The sequence below is a fragment of the Primulina eburnea genome, chromosome 14 (assembly GCF_022965805.1).
Source record: "Primulina eburnea isolate SZY01 chromosome 14, ASM2296580v1, whole genome shotgun sequence".
Lineage (NCBI taxonomy): Eukaryota > Viridiplantae > Streptophyta > Magnoliopsida > Lamiales > Gesneriaceae > Primulina > Primulina eburnea.
Genome location: NC_133114.1, coordinates 30,639,364 through 30,657,556, shown reverse-complemented (window position 1 = coordinate 30,657,556; position 18,193 = coordinate 30,639,364). Strand labels below are relative to the sequence as shown.

The following is an 18,193-nucleotide window of genomic DNA, read 5'->3' as shown; positions in this document are numbered from 1 at the left end:
ATCAATGCAACAACTAGTTATACCTCTTTATATGTTTATCCTAAAAGTACATACAGATTTTCAGCAACATTTTCTGCCTTCATAACCACAAGCGTGCATTTCATAATTTTCATGATCTCGTCCTCGATACTTTGCACCCGATATCATCAAATTGCTCCAAAGACAAAATATTCTTCGTCAAACTTTTCATATGTCGTACTTTCTATATGGTGTGAATGGTGTCATCAGATATTTTTATTTTGATGGTATCAAACCCAACGATTTCTAACGCATGATCATTTCTTATGAATACAGATCCTCACGAGATTGGTTCATACCGATCGAACCATTCTCTCCTAAACGTCATGTGTCATGTCGTTCTTGAATCCATAATCCACGTGTCAAGAAATTTATGTTTGTCTTCTGCAATTGTTGCTGCTGTAATGCATAGAAGATAAGTCAAAACTGCAACCACAAAGCATACTCAGAATTATAAACTAAGATTTTGATACAACTTGTTGGTATCAAGTGTATAATCTTGATCTACAAATATGAAATAAATAATAAAATCGACACATAGATTTACATGAAAAATCTCTAAAAATTATTAGGGTAAAACCATGGATAAGATGAAAAAAATTCACTATATTATTTTATAGTGTACAACAACTTACTATGTTTCCAAACATAACACATGGTCTTTTAATATAAGAGAACAAAAAAACTCAAACTATTATAGAACTAAGCATTCAAAGGGGAATGCTTATAAGACGAGAGAATAATACTTGAGATTGAGATACTAATAATGAGCGGAGGAAGCTCTATTCATAGAGTCCATCGTTTGTTTGAAACCACGTATCAGTAGTGTCCTTCCATTAGGCAAGTCCGCCATTTTTGCAGTATGAAAAATTATCAAATCAATTCAACTATTTCATGTGACGTGTGTATAATAAAACCGGACGGATGAGCCAGACGAACCTCATAAACCTGCCATTTTGATATTATACATTTCACAGTCTAAAATTTTGACCGAATGTATTAGCAATTGAATTAGCTTGGGCAAATAAACTTCTTCTTTGAACTCTTCCTCAATGTAAACTAGCCGCATGCAGCTGAAACGATGGAAACTTCACAAAAAGCCTTGATTTTGGTACTCCTATCTAACGATCCGGGAAGTAAACCTGGACGTGTGGGTTCCGCGAAGTCACTTGGGAGGGATGTTACCTCCATGCGCATGGGGTCCGTGAAGTCACCAACCGCCGTGGACGTCAGTTCTGAAAAACAAATGGATCGTAACATATCATTATTTCATCACACATCACTTGTGAAAGCATGCCTTGTGGTTTTATAACCTCTTAAGCACATTCCATCAATAGCTAACTTTTGAGGGTGAGTTTTACCTAAAGGTTGTAACATTGTTTCATGTTTTCGCTCGAATTTTTACCAAATCACATCAAAAAACGAAACAAAGCTAGCTTTTGTAAGCTACTCGAAATTAACTGCTCGAAATTCTGGAAACTTCCATTTAAGATTTTAACATGTAAATTTTTACCCCAAAGATATTCAGTGACAACCATTGATTGAAAACCTACTGATTAGTGACCTCCAAATTTTAATTATTATATTGTTTTGTTGAATGGTTAAAAATAGTTTTTTTTTGCACAAAGTTAAAAATAGTCTTGTTTATTAAAATGATGGGAAAAAAATACTAGTGATTTATATTTTATTTTCTATATGTGATACTTTATAATGAAATAAAAAATACTAGTGATTTATATTTTATTTTCTATATGTGATCATTTTATAATGAAATACAAATAACTAATAAGATATTTAATAATCAAAATGATAAAAATTATATCGATGGATATTAGATTAGATTAGGAAAATACAGAACGTATTTCATTGAGAATTACACCTGACCAAGTGTAAAATAGTTTGATGATTTGCAAACTTATAATTTGATAATGATAATCTGAAAATAGTTTACTATGTATAATAATTTATTAGTTTTGAAATTTAAAATTTAATATAATATGTTGTAAGAACAACTAAAAAAGAAGAAGATAATTTTACAAAATCTGTACACTCATTAATTTTTTTTAAAATTAAATAATTTTTATTATACAGTCATAATTAAATGTAATTTTAGAGATATCTTCATTTTTTAAAGAAACCAACTGTGGATTGATGTTTTTGGGTTGAGTATTCTATTGGAATTCTATAAAGTCGATCGATCTCGAAGGTAGGTAATACCCAAGGTCTTTCCTACTTCTACGTCAATGAGTCATCCAAAAGAAAAGTGAAAAAAAAAAAAAAAAAATTATCGAAGAAATATTGGACGGGATGTTCTCCCATTGGATGGAAAATTATCCGGGTCCATGCCGCCATGCCGGGGACAGTCGATTTTTCAGCACAAAAATACTAATATATGTCGAAGAAAAGAGACGTGGAGATTGTCATATTATAAAGGATGACCGACCGGCTGCGCTTTCACGGCCCATAATTGGAAGAAACTGAAATTGCTGGCCAGGATGAATGTTCATTTGAACACCTCCTCACGTAAACTAGCTGCAGCGATGAAAACTTCACAAAAGGGCATACTTTTGATACTCCTGTTCATTTTTCAGACCACTTTCGGTGCAACCGATATACTAACAACTGATGAGATTATTAGAGATGGTGAGACCTTGGTGTCGTCAGATGGAGTTTTTGAACTGGGATTTTTCAAACCAGGAAATTCAATGAATCGATACGTGGGTATGTGGTACAAAAATATTCCAGATCGGAAAATCGTTTGGGTCGCCAACAGAAACTCTCCGTTGACAAGCGCAGGAGGTCTATTGAAGGTTGTTCAACCAGGACTGCTGGTGCTACTCAATGACACCAATGACACCGTCTGGTCATCAAATAAGTCGAGGCCCGTGCAAAAACCAATTGCGCAGTTGCTGGACTCTGGAAATTTAGTCGTAAGGGATGCGAACGATGATAGGCCGGAGAATTTCCTTTGGCAGAGTTTTGATTATCCCAGTAACGTGGCTCTTCCTGAAATCAAGTTTGGATGGAACTTAGTAACAGGGACAGAGATCTACTTCCCAGCATGGAAAAGCGACGATGACCCTTCTCCTGGAGCGTTAAGCATTCACTTGGATCCAACAGGATATCCACAAATTCTCATGAAAGAAGGTTCAAAAATACGGTCTAGGATGGGACCTTGGAATGGAATTACTTTTAGCGGGGGGCCAATTGATTTTCAAATTCCTATGTATAGGTTGAGGCTTGTGATGAATCAGAAGGAGGTTCGCTATTTCCAGGAAACTATTGACAAATCATTTGTTACTATAGTTGCGATAAGCCCAGGTGGTGTTGCAGAACGTTGGGCGTGGATTAATAGTACTCAGAGATGGATGATGTACATCAGTTTCCCGGCAGATAATTGTGACACTTACAGGTTATGTGGTGCATATGGTAGTTGCAGTATCGCAAATTCTCCATTATGTACCTGTATGGATAGGTTCGTGCCTAAAGATCCAGAAGGTTGGGCTAAAGCTGATTGGAATAAAGGATGCGTTCGAAGAACAAATTTGAGTTGCCAGGGAGACAAATTTCTGAAGTATTCAGGAATCAAGCTTCCAGATGCAAGGTATACTCGGAACAAGGCAAACATGACACTAGAAGAATGCCGAGCAGAATGCTTAAAGAGTTGCTCTTGTATGGCCTACACACTGTTGGATATACTTAAAGGTAACGGGTGTCTGATTTGGTACAAAGACTTGATAGACGTCAAGAGTATGGTTTCAGATGGACAGGATATTTATATCAGGATGGCTTCAACTGAAGCAGGTAACGATTCATGGCATCAAGAAATTGTTCAATATTTATCTAAGTATGCTGCAGTTTTTGATCCCTTAATAATGCTTGTAGTGATATTATACCTTTTTAATTGCATAGAAAGTGTTGCTGAACATGAAAGAAAGAAGAGAAAAAAAATACTCACTGCAAGTTTTGCATCAGCACTGGGGATAGGTCTTATAGGATTGAGCCTCTCTCTTTATCTTCGGAAGAGGTCCATCGATCCAACGATCAGTAGACAAGGTAAGATACTGCGGGAGCTTTACGGTGAAGAAAAGCAGTAGTCACAAAGAAAAGTAAAGTGAGTCTAATAATCAGGAGATACGAAGAATGAGTATCCACTTTCCATTGCAGGAAAATATCATTCAATTCAAGAGAAAAACTCGGAGGTACCATTGTTCGATTTATCTTATATTTTGAAATCTACTGATAACTTTGCGACTGACAAGAAGCTTGGGGAAGGTGGCTTTGGGCCAGTTTATAAGGTAAAATTGCCCAGCTCTTTACAGTTATGTAAACACTAAATCATCACATTTTAGAATCAGTATAGTTTTCAATCATCGACGACAAAAAATAAGAACCTTTTGATTAAATAAATCTCAGTAGACAACATATGACTGAGACTAAAATAATCTGCACAATAAGGCTTTTATAATTCAAACTGCGTGCATAGAGAGATATGTAACAGAGTGAAACAAAATCTTGTTTTTATGTGAATAGTGAACCTTCCACCAAATATGATAATGTTTATTCTTCTTTGGGTATATAATTTTTTTTTTCATTTATTTATCTAGGGTTGGGATTAATAAACTTCATAGGTATGAAAAAACCTGCACAAAAGTAGTAAGAATAGTACAAAAATTGAAAAGGCTTGAAGCATGGAAAGGCACACAATTGTTTCATATTCGGTTAGGCCTTTCAGATGATGACATGAATATATTGTGAGCTTAGGGCATGCTGGAAGACGGACAAGAAATTGCTGTGAAACGGTTGTCCAAGGACTCCATGCAAGGACTTGATGAATTCAAGAATGAAATCGTCTTTATTGCCAAACTTCAACATCGGAATCTTGTCAGGCTTATAGGAGGCTGCGTCCAAGAAGATGAAAATATGCTGATCTATGAATATATGCCCAACAAAAGCCTCGACATGATTTTATTTGGTACGAATTCCAACTGCATTCGGTCAGATTGAGAATCAGATTGCATTAGAACTATGGATAAAACCGTAGGCTTAAGCCGTTAATTAACTTGTTAGGACAGTTTCTTAATATAATGTGTTCCTTATTTTGGAAATCAGATAATTCTATTGCGATTGTAGAGGAAAACATTACATAACTAGAGCGATGATCCATTTAACGAGAACATCTGGATTTTTATATTAGCTAGCATGTTCATGTTTTATAAGTCTAGCATTGATGTTCCAGCGTTCAACAGGACTACTAACCACATGAATATATTGGACAGATCAAAAGAAAAAAATTCTACTTGATTGGAAAAAGCGCTTCAATATTATAAATGGAATCGCTAGGGGACTATTGTATTTGCATCAAGATTCCAGGTTGACAATTATCCATCGAGACCTCAAAGCTAGCAATATATTACTAGATTCTGACATGAACCCCAAGATATCAGACTTTGGTATAGCTAGAAGTTTTGGAGGGAATGAGACAGCAGCTAAGACACACCGAGTTATTGGAACATAGTAAGTATCCAAAAATCTGCAAGTGAGTAATGGTTTTTCATTGCTTTTGACATTGTTTTCTGGCTAATACTCTATTACAGTGGCTACATGTCCCCAGAATATGCAATAGATGGTCTGTTCTCAATAAAATCAGATGTATTCAGTTTTGGTGTTCTAGCTCTTGAAATCGTGACGGGAATGAGTAACAGAAGATTTATACACGCTGATCACAACCTCAACCTTCTTGGACATGTACTGTTGTTTCTTGGAGCTATTATTGTGAAAAATATATGTAAATTCATTCCTCATACACTAAATTTTACAGGCATGGACGCTTTATAAAGAAGGAAGGTCGTTGGAACTAGTTGATCCTTGCCTAGCTGAAACATCTAACATTCACGAAATGCGAAGAACGATCCATGTCAGTCTGTTATGTGTGCAACAATATCCAAAAGATAGACCAATCATGTCCGCTGTGGTAACGATGTTGAGCAATGAAGGCTTCTTTCCTCCACCTAAGCAACCTGGTTTCTTCACTGAAAGAGAAGTTCTCGCAGCTCAGAGTCCAACTATGACAAATGCCGGGATTTCAGCAAATGAAGTCACCATTACATTGCTGGAAGCAAGATAGGAAACAATTTGTTTAGCACGAATCCTCATATCTACCTGTTGAATACCCGGTACGGTTACCCTTTACCTTTCATTTAGCACAAACACTGCAATGTTACTTAATGAATTTTCCAACCTACAGCTAGAAGGCAAATATGAAATAATGTACGTTGTTTAACGTTATACTTCTGATATTTTGGATCCCCTTCTTTTTCACCCCGGAAAACCATTCTTTGTATAATCTCTTCAGTGGTTCACTTGGTTTTATATTAATCAGCCAATCACGTCGTTGAAATTAATGAAAGGCCAGTGAAATTTGCTTACCGATCAGTCCGCATTCAAGGCTATTCCCAGATAAAATAGACTTTTCAGCTCATCCCCTGGGCCTTGCAAGTTTTGTAATCGCTAATTTTTCTAACATAATCTCTGCAATCAAATTCACAAAAAACCTGACAGGCATTGGTCAGTTTCCCTAACAGCCAACAAGAGAATAAAAACAGAATCTTGAACTAACCTCCAGCCATCCATTAGTTCAGGTGTTGAATATTAGGCAGCTTTGTGTCTGCTACATTCTATTTGACTTTCTTAATCTGTGTTTCCATTGACACCTGAATCAACCGATCAGCCAAGAAACAACCAGCCATGGATTTGAATTGAGACAATAATCCTTTAGCCAGCTACTTGTAAAGTGAGAGATTCATGATGGGTTCTTACTTATCCACAAAAAATAAACTGTAAATAAAATTAAAAATAATTTGTAAGAAATTCTACTAACATAATAATATTTTAACTTATTTTATCCTAAAGAATCAAATGTTTTTTTTTTCTATTTTTACTTAATAAATAAGTGAATGTGTGTTTGATAGATAAGATTATTATTATTTTTCATGAGGAATATAACACGTTCTCTTTTTATAATTAAATGAAAATAACTAATAAGATATTTAACAGTCAAAATGAGGGAAAGTTGGTGAAAAATCCCCGACCAAAACATTTTTTTGGATTCACTCTCTACCCACAAAATTGTGGTACTACGTCATACAAAATGTGGTACACTTCATGTGGAAATCTGGTACATTTCATGTGAAAATGTGGTACTAAAAAAGTATCTAGGGACTGAACACAAAAAAAAAACGACGACTAAAGACTGAATGTCAATATCCCGTCAAAATGATCAAGATTTCATCAAGATGTATTAGTCAAGTGAAAATAGATGGTTGCCCAAGTATCAAATAGTATGATGATTTGGGAAAATTATAATTCAATATTCTATAATCTAAAAATTGTTAATTATATATATATATATATATATATAATATATATATATATATATATATATATATATATATATACGAATTTGTTACCCTGCACACCAGGTGTACAGGGTATCATGAGCACCGCCTACGTGGCGGTGCATGATTGGTCAGCTTTTTTTTAAAAAAACAAAACAAAAAATTTTTTGTGGTTGTGGGCGTGCCACGTAGGCAGGCGCCCACAGGTGTGCAGGGAAGAGGTGTGCAGGGTATCATTGCTCATATATATATATATATATATATATATATATATATATATTTAAAATGAAATTAAACCTGCAGACTGGGGCTATTATTTTTTTAAAATTATTTATTTTTATTATACCAACTACAAGGACTTTAATTCTTGCACGTCTGAGAGCCAATAACTCCCCACGACCAAAAAAAAACGAAGCAGCCTTGTACAAAATCTTCTCCAGGTCAAAGGCGCAACACAAAAATAATAATATTATTATATTATAAAATTCCGCCTTGTCTAGAAAGGTGGATGGACCGGTCATGGTTGCAAGAAAAAGAAATTGCTGGCCAGATGAATCTTTAATTTGAACACCTCCTGCATGTAAACTGACAGCTGCAGCGATGAAAATTCTATCTTTGATGCTCCTATTCCTTGTTCAAACAACTTTCGGTGAAACTGATACAATAAACAACGAAAAAATTATTAGAGACGGTGAGACCTTGGTGTCGTCAGATGGAGTTTTTGAACTGGGATTTTTCAAACCAGGAAATTCGGTGAATCGATACGTGGGCATGTGGTACAAGAATATACCAGATAGGAAATTCCTTTGGGTCGCCAACAAAAACGCTCCGTTGACGAGCGGAGGAGGTCTACTGAAGGTTGTTCAACCAGGACTGTTGGTGCTACTCAATGACACCAATAACACCGTCTGGTCATCAAATAAGTCGAGGCCCGTGCAAAACCCAATTGCGCAGTTGCTAGAGTCTGGAAATTTAGTTGTAAGAGATGCCAACGATGATAGGCCGGAGAATTTCCTTTGGCAGAGTTTTGATTATCCCACTAACGTGGTTATTCCTGGTATGAAGTTTGGATGGAACTTAGTAACTGGGACAGAGATTTACCTGTCAGCATGGAAAAGCGATGATGACCCTTCACCTGGAGCGTCAAGTCTTCACTTGGATCCAACAGGATATCCACAAATTCTCGTGAAAGAAGGTTCAAAAATACGGTCTAGGATGGGACCTTGGAATGGAATTACTTTTAGCGGGGGACCAAATGATTATCAAATTGCTATGTACAAGTTCAGGCTTGTGATGAATCAGAAGGAGGTTCGCTATTTGCAACAAACCATTGACAAATCATTTGTTACTATAGTTGCGATCAACCCAGGTGGTGTTGCAGAACGTTGGGCGTGGGTTAATAGTACTCAGAGATGGATGATGTACATCAGTTTCCCGGCAGATAATTGTGACACTTACAGGTTATGTGGTGCATATGGTAGTTGCAGTGTCGCAAATTTTCCGTTATGTACCTGTATGCATAGGTTCGTACCTAAAGATCCAGAAGGTTGGGCTAAAGCTGATTGGAATAGTGGATGTGTTCGAAGAACGAATTTGAGTTGCCAGGGAGACATATTTCTGAAGTATTCAGGAATCAAGCTTCCAGATGCAAGGTATACTTGGAACAACGCAAACATGACACTAGAAGAATGCCGAGCAGAATGCTTAAAGAGTTGCTCTTGTATGGCCTACACACTGTTGGATATACTTAAAGGTAACGGGTGTCTGATTTGGTACAAAGAACTGATAGACATCAAAAGTACGGTTTCAGATGGACAAGATATTTATGTCAGGATGGCTTCATCTGAAGCAGGTAATGATTCGTGGCATTAAGAAATTGTTCAAAATTTAGCTAACCATTCTGCAATCTTTGATCATGCTTGTAGTGATATTATACTTTTTAATTGTCTAGAAACTGTTGCTGACCCTGAAAGAAAGAAGAGAAAAACAATTCTCCTCGCAAGTTTTGCATCAGCCCTGGGGATAGGTCTTATAGGATTGAGCCTCTCTCTTTATATTCGGAAGAGGTCCATTGATCCAACGAGCGGTAAACAAGGTAACATACTGCGGAGCTTTACGCTGAAGAAAAGTAGTAGTCACAAAGAAAATTAAGTGAGTTTAATAATCAGGAGATATGAAGAATGAGTATCCACTTTCTCTTGCAGGAAAATATCAAGCAATCCAAGAGAAAAACTCGGATGTACCATTGTTCGATTTTTCTTTCATTTTGAAGGCTACGAGTAACTTCGCAGCTGACAAGAAGCTTGGAGAAGGTGGCTTTGGGCCAGTTTATAAGGTTAAATTTTTCACAGTTCTTTACATTTATGCAAACACTAAATCATCGCATTTTAAAATCAGTATAGTTTTCAATCATCAAAAACAAAAAATAAAAAACTTTTGATTAAATAAATCTCAGTAGAAAACATATGACTGAGATTAAAATAATCTGCACAATGAGGTTTTCGTAATGCAACTGTGCAGCTAGAGATGCGTAAGTGACGTAACAGCGTGAAACAAAATCTTTTTTTTTTTTATGTGAATAATGAACATTCTACCATGTACAAAATATGATAATGTTTATTCTTGCTTTTGTAAATAAACTTTTTTTTTCATTTTTTTTTTAAATTAAGGTTAATGAAATTCTTAGATATGAAAACACCTGCACAAAAGTAATAAGAAAAGTACAGAACTTGAAAAGGTTTGAAGCATGGAATGGCACACAATTACTTCATATTCACTAAAGGCCTTTCACATGAATATACTGTGAGCTTAGGGCATGCTGGAAGATGGACAAGAAATTGCTGTGAAACGGTTATCCAAGGACTCCATGCAAGGACTTGATGAATTCAAGAACGAAATCATCTTTATTGCCAAACTTCAACATCGAAATCTTGTCAGGCTTATAGGAGGCTGCATCCAAGCAGATGAAAATATGTTGATTTATGAGTATATGCCCAACAAAAGCCTCGACATGATTTTATTTGGTGGGTATTCCAATTGTAATCCGGCAGATTGAGAAACAGATTGCCGTTGAATTAGGCTTAGGCAATTAATTAACTTGTTAAGACAGTTTCTTCATATGATGTGTCTGTTATTTTGTAAATCAGATAATTCTATTGCAGGTGTAGAGGAAAACAAAATATTGCATAATTAGAGCAACGATACATTTGATATGACATATTACTGGTAGACTGTAGAAATTGAAGTCTAGTATATATTGATGTTCCAGTTCAACGGGAGACTACTAACAGCATGATATTTTGGACAGACCAAAAGAAAAAAATTCTACTTGATTGGAAAAGGCGCTTCAATATTATAAATGGAGTCGCTCGGGGAATTTTGTATTTGCATCAAGATTCCAGGTTGACAATTATCCATCGAGACCTCAAAGCTAGCAACATATTACTAGATTCTGACATGAATCCGAAGATATCAGACTTTGGTATAGCTAGAAGTTTTGGAGGGAATGAGACAGCAGCTAAGACACGCCGAGTTATTGGAACATAGTAAGTATCTAAACATCTGCAAGTTAGTAATGGTCTTTCATTGCTTGTGACTTCGTTTTCCGGCTAATATTCTTATTACAGTGGGTACATGTCCCCAGAATATGCAATAGATGGTCTGTTCTCTGTAAAATCAGATGTATTCAGCTTTGGTGTTCTAGCTCTTGAAATCGTGACGGGAATGAGTAACAGAGGATTCACCCACAGTGATCACAACCTCAACCTTCTCGGACATGTACTGTTGTTTCCTGGATCTATTATTATGAAAAAAATATGTAAATTCATTCCTAATACGTACACTAAATTTCATAGGCATGGACACTTTATAAAGAAGGGAGGTCATTGGAACTAGTTGATCCTTGCCTAGCTGAAACATCTAACATTTACGAAATGCTAAGAACGATCCATGTTAGTCTGTTATGCGTGCAACAAAATCCAAAATATAGGCCAAGCATGTCAGCTGTGGTAACTATGTTGAGCAACGAAGGCGTCTTTCCTTCACCCAAGCAGCCTGGTTTCTTCACTGAAAGAGAAGTTCTCGCAGCTAAGAGTTCAACCAGCACAAATGCAGAGATTTCAGCAAATGAAGTCACCATTACATTGCTGGAAGCAAGATAGTGGAAAAAAATTATATTATGATTCCTCTTATCTAACTGTTGATTACCCATGTATATTTATCCTTGACCGCTCATTTAGCACAAACGCTACAATTTCGCCTAATGAATTCTCCAACATGCTGCTAGAAGGTGAATATGAAACGACGTATGTTGACTTCTGATATCTTGGGTCCCCTTCTTTTTTTAATATCTTGATAAAACTAAAAAAATAAAACATTTAAAAGTACTTCAAAGATTGATTGATTTAAAAAAATTAATATATGAGTTATATTTTATTTTTGAAGTGATATAAATTATTAAAATGATAGTAAAAGAGGTCAATAAATAACATAATTAATTTAAATTAAAATTTAAATGGAAGTCCAAGAAAAATATTAAAATTAGAAAATTAATTAATATTAATATTAAGTAAATTTAATAGTTATTTTTTAATTAGTTCAAACATGGACATAACTTACTTTGCTATATACAAACTAAAATATAAATATAACTCTACATTATTTTTCTAATGTCCGTTTACAATTGGAAAAAATATTTCTATCATCCATTTTTTTATAGATATTTAGAATAAAATAAATGTTATTCGAAAAAAATTAAATAGAATGCGATATATCATAACTAAATTTATAAAGAAAGAAAGACAATAGGACAAAATCAAAAGTACGATAAGATATGACTAATTAGAATTAATTATTAATAGACAAAATGTGAGAGTAACACATATTACTTGATAATGTGAATAAATAAACATGTAAAGGGTAATTATATCTGTTTACAATTGAAAAACTTTTTCATCATCAACACTTTTATATAAATAGATATAATATAATATAATTATAGATATATTTTTTAAAAATGTGACTAAAATCTTTAAATTTCTTGTTATAACTAAACTCTTCAAATTTTTTTAAGAGATTCATATTTTATGAAATTATTAATATATTAACATTCATAATTAAATTCTTCTAAATAATTTATTAAACTCTTTATTTTCAAATTTTTGCTAAAAAACCATAAAACATGTTACTATTAAACTATTATTATCATATTATTCTATATATATCATGTTATTATATTATTACATATATATTGTTAAATTTTCAAATATATTCTTATGATACTATGATTTATTACTTAATTATAAAATATATTAAAAATATAATTACAAAATTACATTAAAAAACATACAGAGAGAAAATTAAAAAAAAATAAAATATTTAAAAATAGTATAAAGATGAATTATTTTAGAAAATTAATATATGAGTTATATTTTATTCTTGATGATATAAATTAAACAACATAAAATTTTCAAAATATAAATATAAAATAGATAAAATTTTTAATATTAAAATTATAAACTATTTTCATATAATATACATATATATAACTACATACGTTAACTGATAATATTATATCATTTTGTTAATTTTGACAATAAAAATATATTATAATATCAAACACATTAACATTTTTAAGTTGTTTAAAATAAATTTATTCAAACACTTTAACAGTTTATTTTAAAAATACGACATAGCAGCTTATAAGCTGTTAAAACAACTCATAAGATGTAAGAATTTATAAGTTGTTTTAAATAATTTTAGCCAATAACCTTCCAAGTAAATCATATTTGCAAAACCATATACAACATGCTCACGAGATATAAAATTTTAATAGAGGAGATTAAACTCATGACACCCTCTAAAAAGCTTGTTTAGGGATGACAACAGGGTGGATTTGGTCAAACATGATATCGAGAACATAGCGGATCTAATCTGGATTGGACTTGTAGACTTGTCAAATTAATTTTTTTTATATTTTTTTCAAACACACAATAAAAATGTTTAAACATTAATTAATCATTAAAGTTATTTTCAAAATTTATATTAATCTATCCATTTTGATTTAATAGAACTTAATTATCAATTCTTTTTCAATTGATAATTAATAAAAAATGTTTAATTATATGTTTTTATATTAAATATATTTATTTAAAAAAAAGATGAAGAACAATGATCAAGATGATGGTGATAGATAATTATGCGACTAGTTTTCAAATTAATTTTACTTGCGGATTCAAGGGCCCTTTTCGGCATTGCTGCAGAGTTCTATTCTACTCACACCCGAGACAAGTAATCAATCAAAAGTCAAAACAAACAAACATCATATGCAGGGAGTCTGCACTCAATTTTATATTTGCTTAAAAAAATGCTCGAACCTACCTTTGTGCCTTTGGTGGTTACTTTATAAATTTATTGTGTCCACAAGTTAGAAAACATTTTGTGGATTGGTTTACTTTTTCAACCACATAAATCAACCAAATTTTAATTTGTGTATTTTTATTGACTCTCGTTTTCCAAATCAGTAGATCAAGAAAAATATATCGGTCTTATCAAAATAATAAAAAAAAAATACAAAGTCTCATTTATCTTACTTTGAATTTTCTGCAAGTGAAGGCTTTTAACCAAAAAAAAAAAAAAAATGTGTTTTTGAGTTTGGAGAAGTTGGTGAAAATTCTCAAACAAAATATTTCTTTGGGTTCACTCTCTACGTACAAAATTGTAGTACTATGTTAACAAAATATGGTACACTTCATGTGGAAATATGGTATACTTTATGTGGAAATATGTGATACTAAAAAAATACCTAGGACTGAACACAAAAAAAATCGACCACTAAACACTGAAAGACTAATTTCCCGTTTGAGCTTCTGATTAGTCTGTCCCATTAAAAAATCAATTGTATGACGTTGGATATTTTTTAAAAAATTATTATTGGGGTAGGAAGAAATCAAACAAAATAAGCAGTTCTGGTCCATTTTCCTTGGTTGATATTCTGCAACAGTGAAATTTCAGAGTTCGCCGATCGAGTCTAGTTTTCTCATTTCAGTCATATTGTCGAGGGGGCCAAAAAAGAAGGCGTTTAGGGACTAAGAACCATGAACACCAGATGGAATGAACGCTCTATGTCCTTTCACTTTATTACAACAGTAATCTCCGTACTTTGTGGGCCGAGAATGCTCCAAGCAATGGACATTTTAACTCCAGCTCAGGTTCTGAAAGATGGTGATACAATAATTTCATCTGGTGGAGATTTCGTATTGGGATTTTTCACTCCTGGAAACTCCAAGAATCGGTATGTGGGCATATGGTACAATAAAATCAAAGGACGAACTGTGGTATGGGTCGCCAACAGGGAAACTCCACTCACGAATACATCAGGCACGTTTAAACTCATCGAGACAGGGTTTCTGGCCGTTATTGATGGGTCCAACAGAGTTGTTTGGTCTACGAATTCATCGAAAACTGTGCAGAATCCAGTGGCACAGTTGCTCGACACGGGGAACCTCGTGGTTAAAGATTCAGATTATTTGGGCCCTGAGAATTTCCTTTGGCAGAGTTTTGAGCATCCCACTGATCATTTATTACCTGGGATGAAGCTCGGTTGGAACTTTACGACTCGTCGGGAGGTCTACCTCTCGTCCTGGAAGAGCTACGATGATCCAAGTACAGGAGATCATACAATTCATTGCGATCCTTCTGGTTATCCGCAGCTGACAATAAAAAAGGGAGATGCTTTGCAGTTCAGAAGTGGAGCCTGGAATGGTGAAGGCTTTAGCGGAGTACCAAATCTGCGAAAAAATACTATTTATAGCTTCGAGGTAGTTATGAAGGAGAATGAGATTTATTATCATTATGAGCTTTTACACCACTCGGTTATTTCAAGATACACGTTGAATGAGAGTGGTGTTGGACAAAGATGGACTTGGGTCGACGAAACACATGGTTGGGTTATTTACCTTACGTCACCAACAGATAGTTGTGATACATATGGTTTTTGTGGTGTGCATGGCAGTTGTAACATTGCAAATTCACCTCCCTGCGGATGTTTGGATAGATTCGTGCCGAAAGATCCAATCGGGTGGGAGAGGACAGATTGGTCTAAAGGATGTGTCCGAAGGACACCTTTGAATTGTTCAAAGGGAGATGTGTTTTTTAAGTATTCAGGTTTTAAGTTACCTGATACGAGAGGTTCTTTGTTTAACGTGAGCATGAATCTTGAAGAATGTGGGGCATTTTGTTTAAAAAATTGCTCGTGTATGGCCTATACGAGTCTCGATATAAGTAAAGGAGGGAGTGGATGTTTACTTTGGTTTGGCGAACTTGTAGATATCAGAGTGGTACCTGGAGGAGAAAGTATTTACATTAGAATGGCTTCTTCTGAGATAGGTAAAAATTTGTCGAGTTGATTCTTTTTTAAGCTAGCTTCTCGTTAATTAATGGAAGTAGGAGTGAAAAAGGGAAGATGTAACTAGTTTCTTTCAAGGCCTTTTTTACTTACTGTTTCTGAATCTTTAATCTTCTAATGTCGGCTAGTTTATTTTCTGCTACAGATTCGAAAGGAATGAAACTCATACTTGTAATGGTGATTTTGGCTCTGGTAGGGGGAATGATTATGCTAGGCCTGAGCCTGATGCTATATTTCAAGAAAACAAGGAAGACTGATCATCTTGCAGCTCACAGGAGATCGGTTTCTGCATCAAAGCAGAAAGATGAATACCATGACAGAGAATTAGAGCTACCGATATTTGATCTCAATTCATTAACTAAGGCCACCGATAATTTTTCTATCCAAAACAAGATTGGAGAGGGTGGATTTGGACCTGTTTACAAGGTAAATATATAAATTTACCAAGTGGTACCTTACAAAATCTAAAGATATATACTTGAGTAAATTCTGATTTCAGGGCCTGTTGGAAAATGGAAAAGAAATTGCAGTCAAATGTCTGTCTCAAACGTCTCTTCAAGGAGTAGACGAGTTCAAGAATGAAGCGAGCTGTATTACGAAACTCCAGCATCGTAATCTAGTCAGGCTTCTAGGATGCTGCAGTCATGGAGAAGAGAACATGCTGGTTTATGAATACATGACCAACAAAAGCCTGGACCTGATTCTATTTGGTAACAATTACTCCTCTTCGGAACATTTGCAACATCTTCATTCTGCAAAAGCTTAACTGAAATTAAATGCAGTATCATTTATGAGACAGATCCATTGAAAAACAGTGTACTTGATTGGCCGAAACGCTTCCACGTTATAAATGGGATTGCTCGGGGACTATTGTATTTGCATCAAGATTCCAGGTTGACAATTATCCATCGAGACCTCAAAGCTAGCAATATATTACTAGATTCTGACATGAACCCGAAGATATCAGACTTTGGTATAGCTAGAAGTTTTGGAGGGAATGAGACAGCAGCTAAGACACGCCGAGTTATTGGAACATAGTAAGTATCTAAAAATCTGCAAGTGAGTAATGGATTTTCATTGCTTGTCACATTGTTTTCTGGCTAATACTCTATTACAGTGGCTACATGTCCCCAGAATATGCAATAGATGGTCTGTTCTCTGTAAAGTCAGATGTATTCAGCTTTGGCGTTCTAGCTCTTGAAATCTTGACGGGAATGAGTAACAGAGGATTTACACACACTGATCACAACCTCAACCTGCTCGGCCATGTACAGATCATGTACTGTTGTTATTTTAGTTATTATTATGAAAAAAATATAGGTAAAATAATTCCTCATATACAAATTTTGCAGGCATGGACACTTTATAAAGAAGGGAGGTCACTGGAACTAGTTGATCCTTGCCTAACAGAGTCATTTAACTTAAACGAAATGCTAAGGACGATCCACGTTAGTCTGTTATGCGTGCAACAAAATCCAAAAGATAGGCCAAGCATGTCCGCTGTGATATCGATGTTGAGCAGCGGAGGCTTCTTTCCTTCACCCAAGCAACCTGGTTTCTTCACTGAAAGAGAAGTTCTCGCCGCACAAAGTTCGACTAGAACGAACTCTGTGATTTCGGCAAATGAACTCACCATTACATTGATGGAAGCAAGATAGGAAACAATTTGTACACCATTTCAATTAGATCAAGCAATCATGCAACGTAATTTCACCCAACGAATTTTCCAACATGCTGCTACAAGGCAAATGTGAAACAATATACATTATCGTAGATTTCTAGTCACTCCCGAAACTAACACTCAATCGAAACAAATATATACGAGGTTCAGAAACTTCATCATATTGTTAAGAATATGCAGTTTTAGACAGAAGTTACACGTTTATTTGCACTTCTGTAGCCTATACCATATATTACCTCACATCAGATGTAGGGGTTGTGTAATCAATTTTATATTTGCTTCAAAAGTGATCAAACTTGTCATAATACCTTTATACCACGTGGGTTAGTGAAAAAAATTGAATTAATTCATAAGAGATTATAATGGATTCCTAGAACAATTTTCGTTGAACCATTCCGCAAAGAATAATGCAAAAGATACCATTAATATATCACTATAACGATATTCACATGTATTCAATGTTTGGTGAGATTTTGAAAATTCGAATTTTTGTATTTTAATTTTTTGTGTTGATGTATTGATTGATGTACATGTAGCATCATTTTTTTGCAAAATATAAAAAGACGCGGATTATTATGAAAATTTAGCAACATGGTCGAATTATTATTATAATGTACTGACGTTTTCAAAATAGATATTCCCAGTGTCGTCAATATTATTTTTTGTGCCCACGAGATATAAAATATCAGTGTC

The 18,193-nt window shown here is 34.5% G+C and overlaps 3 protein-coding genes and 1 long non-coding RNA gene across 6 annotated transcripts; 3 read left to right on the top strand and 1 right to left on the bottom strand.

The window, feature by feature from the left end:
* Positions 1-2,285: 2,285 nt before the first annotated feature.
* LOC140812742 (G-type lectin S-receptor-like serine/threonine-protein kinase At4g27290) lies at positions 2,286-6,327 on the top strand. Its single transcript, XM_073171101.1, has 7 exons — positions 2,286-3,822; positions 3,931-4,074; positions 4,186-4,316; positions 4,783-4,993; positions 5,298-5,535; positions 5,616-5,766; positions 5,840-6,327. Exons 1-7 carry the CDS (start codon positions 2,514-2,516, stop codon positions 6,143-6,145), a joined length of 2,490 nt encoding a protein of 829 aa, XP_073027202.1. The 5' UTR covers positions 2,286-2,513; the 3' UTR covers positions 6,146-6,327.
* On the bottom strand, positions 6,027-6,913 carry LOC140812746 (uncharacterized). Its single transcript, XR_012113743.1, has 2 exons — positions 6,448-6,913; positions 6,027-6,130 (listed from the first exon to the last, which is right to left on the bottom strand). It is a non-coding gene; the product is annotated as an uncharacterized lncRNA (long non-coding RNA).
* Positions 6,914-7,824: 911 nt separating this feature from the next.
* Positions 7,825-11,659, top strand: LOC140812743 (G-type lectin S-receptor-like serine/threonine-protein kinase At4g27290). The gene is made up of 7 exons (XM_073171102.1): positions 7,825-9,267; positions 9,367-9,510; positions 9,620-9,750; positions 10,228-10,438; positions 10,723-10,960; positions 11,042-11,192; positions 11,270-11,659. The coding sequence occupies exons 1-7, from the start codon at positions 8,016-8,018 to the stop codon at positions 11,573-11,575; spliced, it is 2,433 nt and encodes an 810-aa protein (XP_073027203.1). The 5' UTR covers positions 7,825-8,015; the 3' UTR covers positions 11,576-11,659.
* Positions 11,660-14,334: 2,675 nt separating this feature from the next.
* Positions 14,335-17,793, top strand: LOC140812914 (G-type lectin S-receptor-like serine/threonine-protein kinase At4g27290). Of its 3 annotated transcripts, none has more exons than XM_073171296.1 (6): positions 14,335-15,800; positions 15,965-16,245; positions 16,319-16,529; positions 16,619-16,856; positions 16,937-17,087; positions 17,172-17,793. In XM_073171296.1, the coding sequence occupies exons 1-6, from the start codon at positions 14,510-14,512 to the stop codon at positions 17,475-17,477; spliced, it is 2,478 nt and encodes an 825-aa protein (XP_073027397.1). In that variant the 5' UTR covers positions 14,335-14,509; the 3' UTR covers positions 17,478-17,793. The 3 variants fall into 3 exon arrangements, with proteins under 3 accessions (XP_073027397.1, XP_073027398.1, XP_073027399.1); XM_073171297.1 differs by having other exon boundaries at positions 16,937-17,098; positions 17,172-17,424; XM_073171298.1 differs by lacking the exon at positions 17,172-17,793 and having other exon boundaries at positions 16,954-17,055.
* Positions 17,794-18,193: the final 400 nt, after the last annotated feature.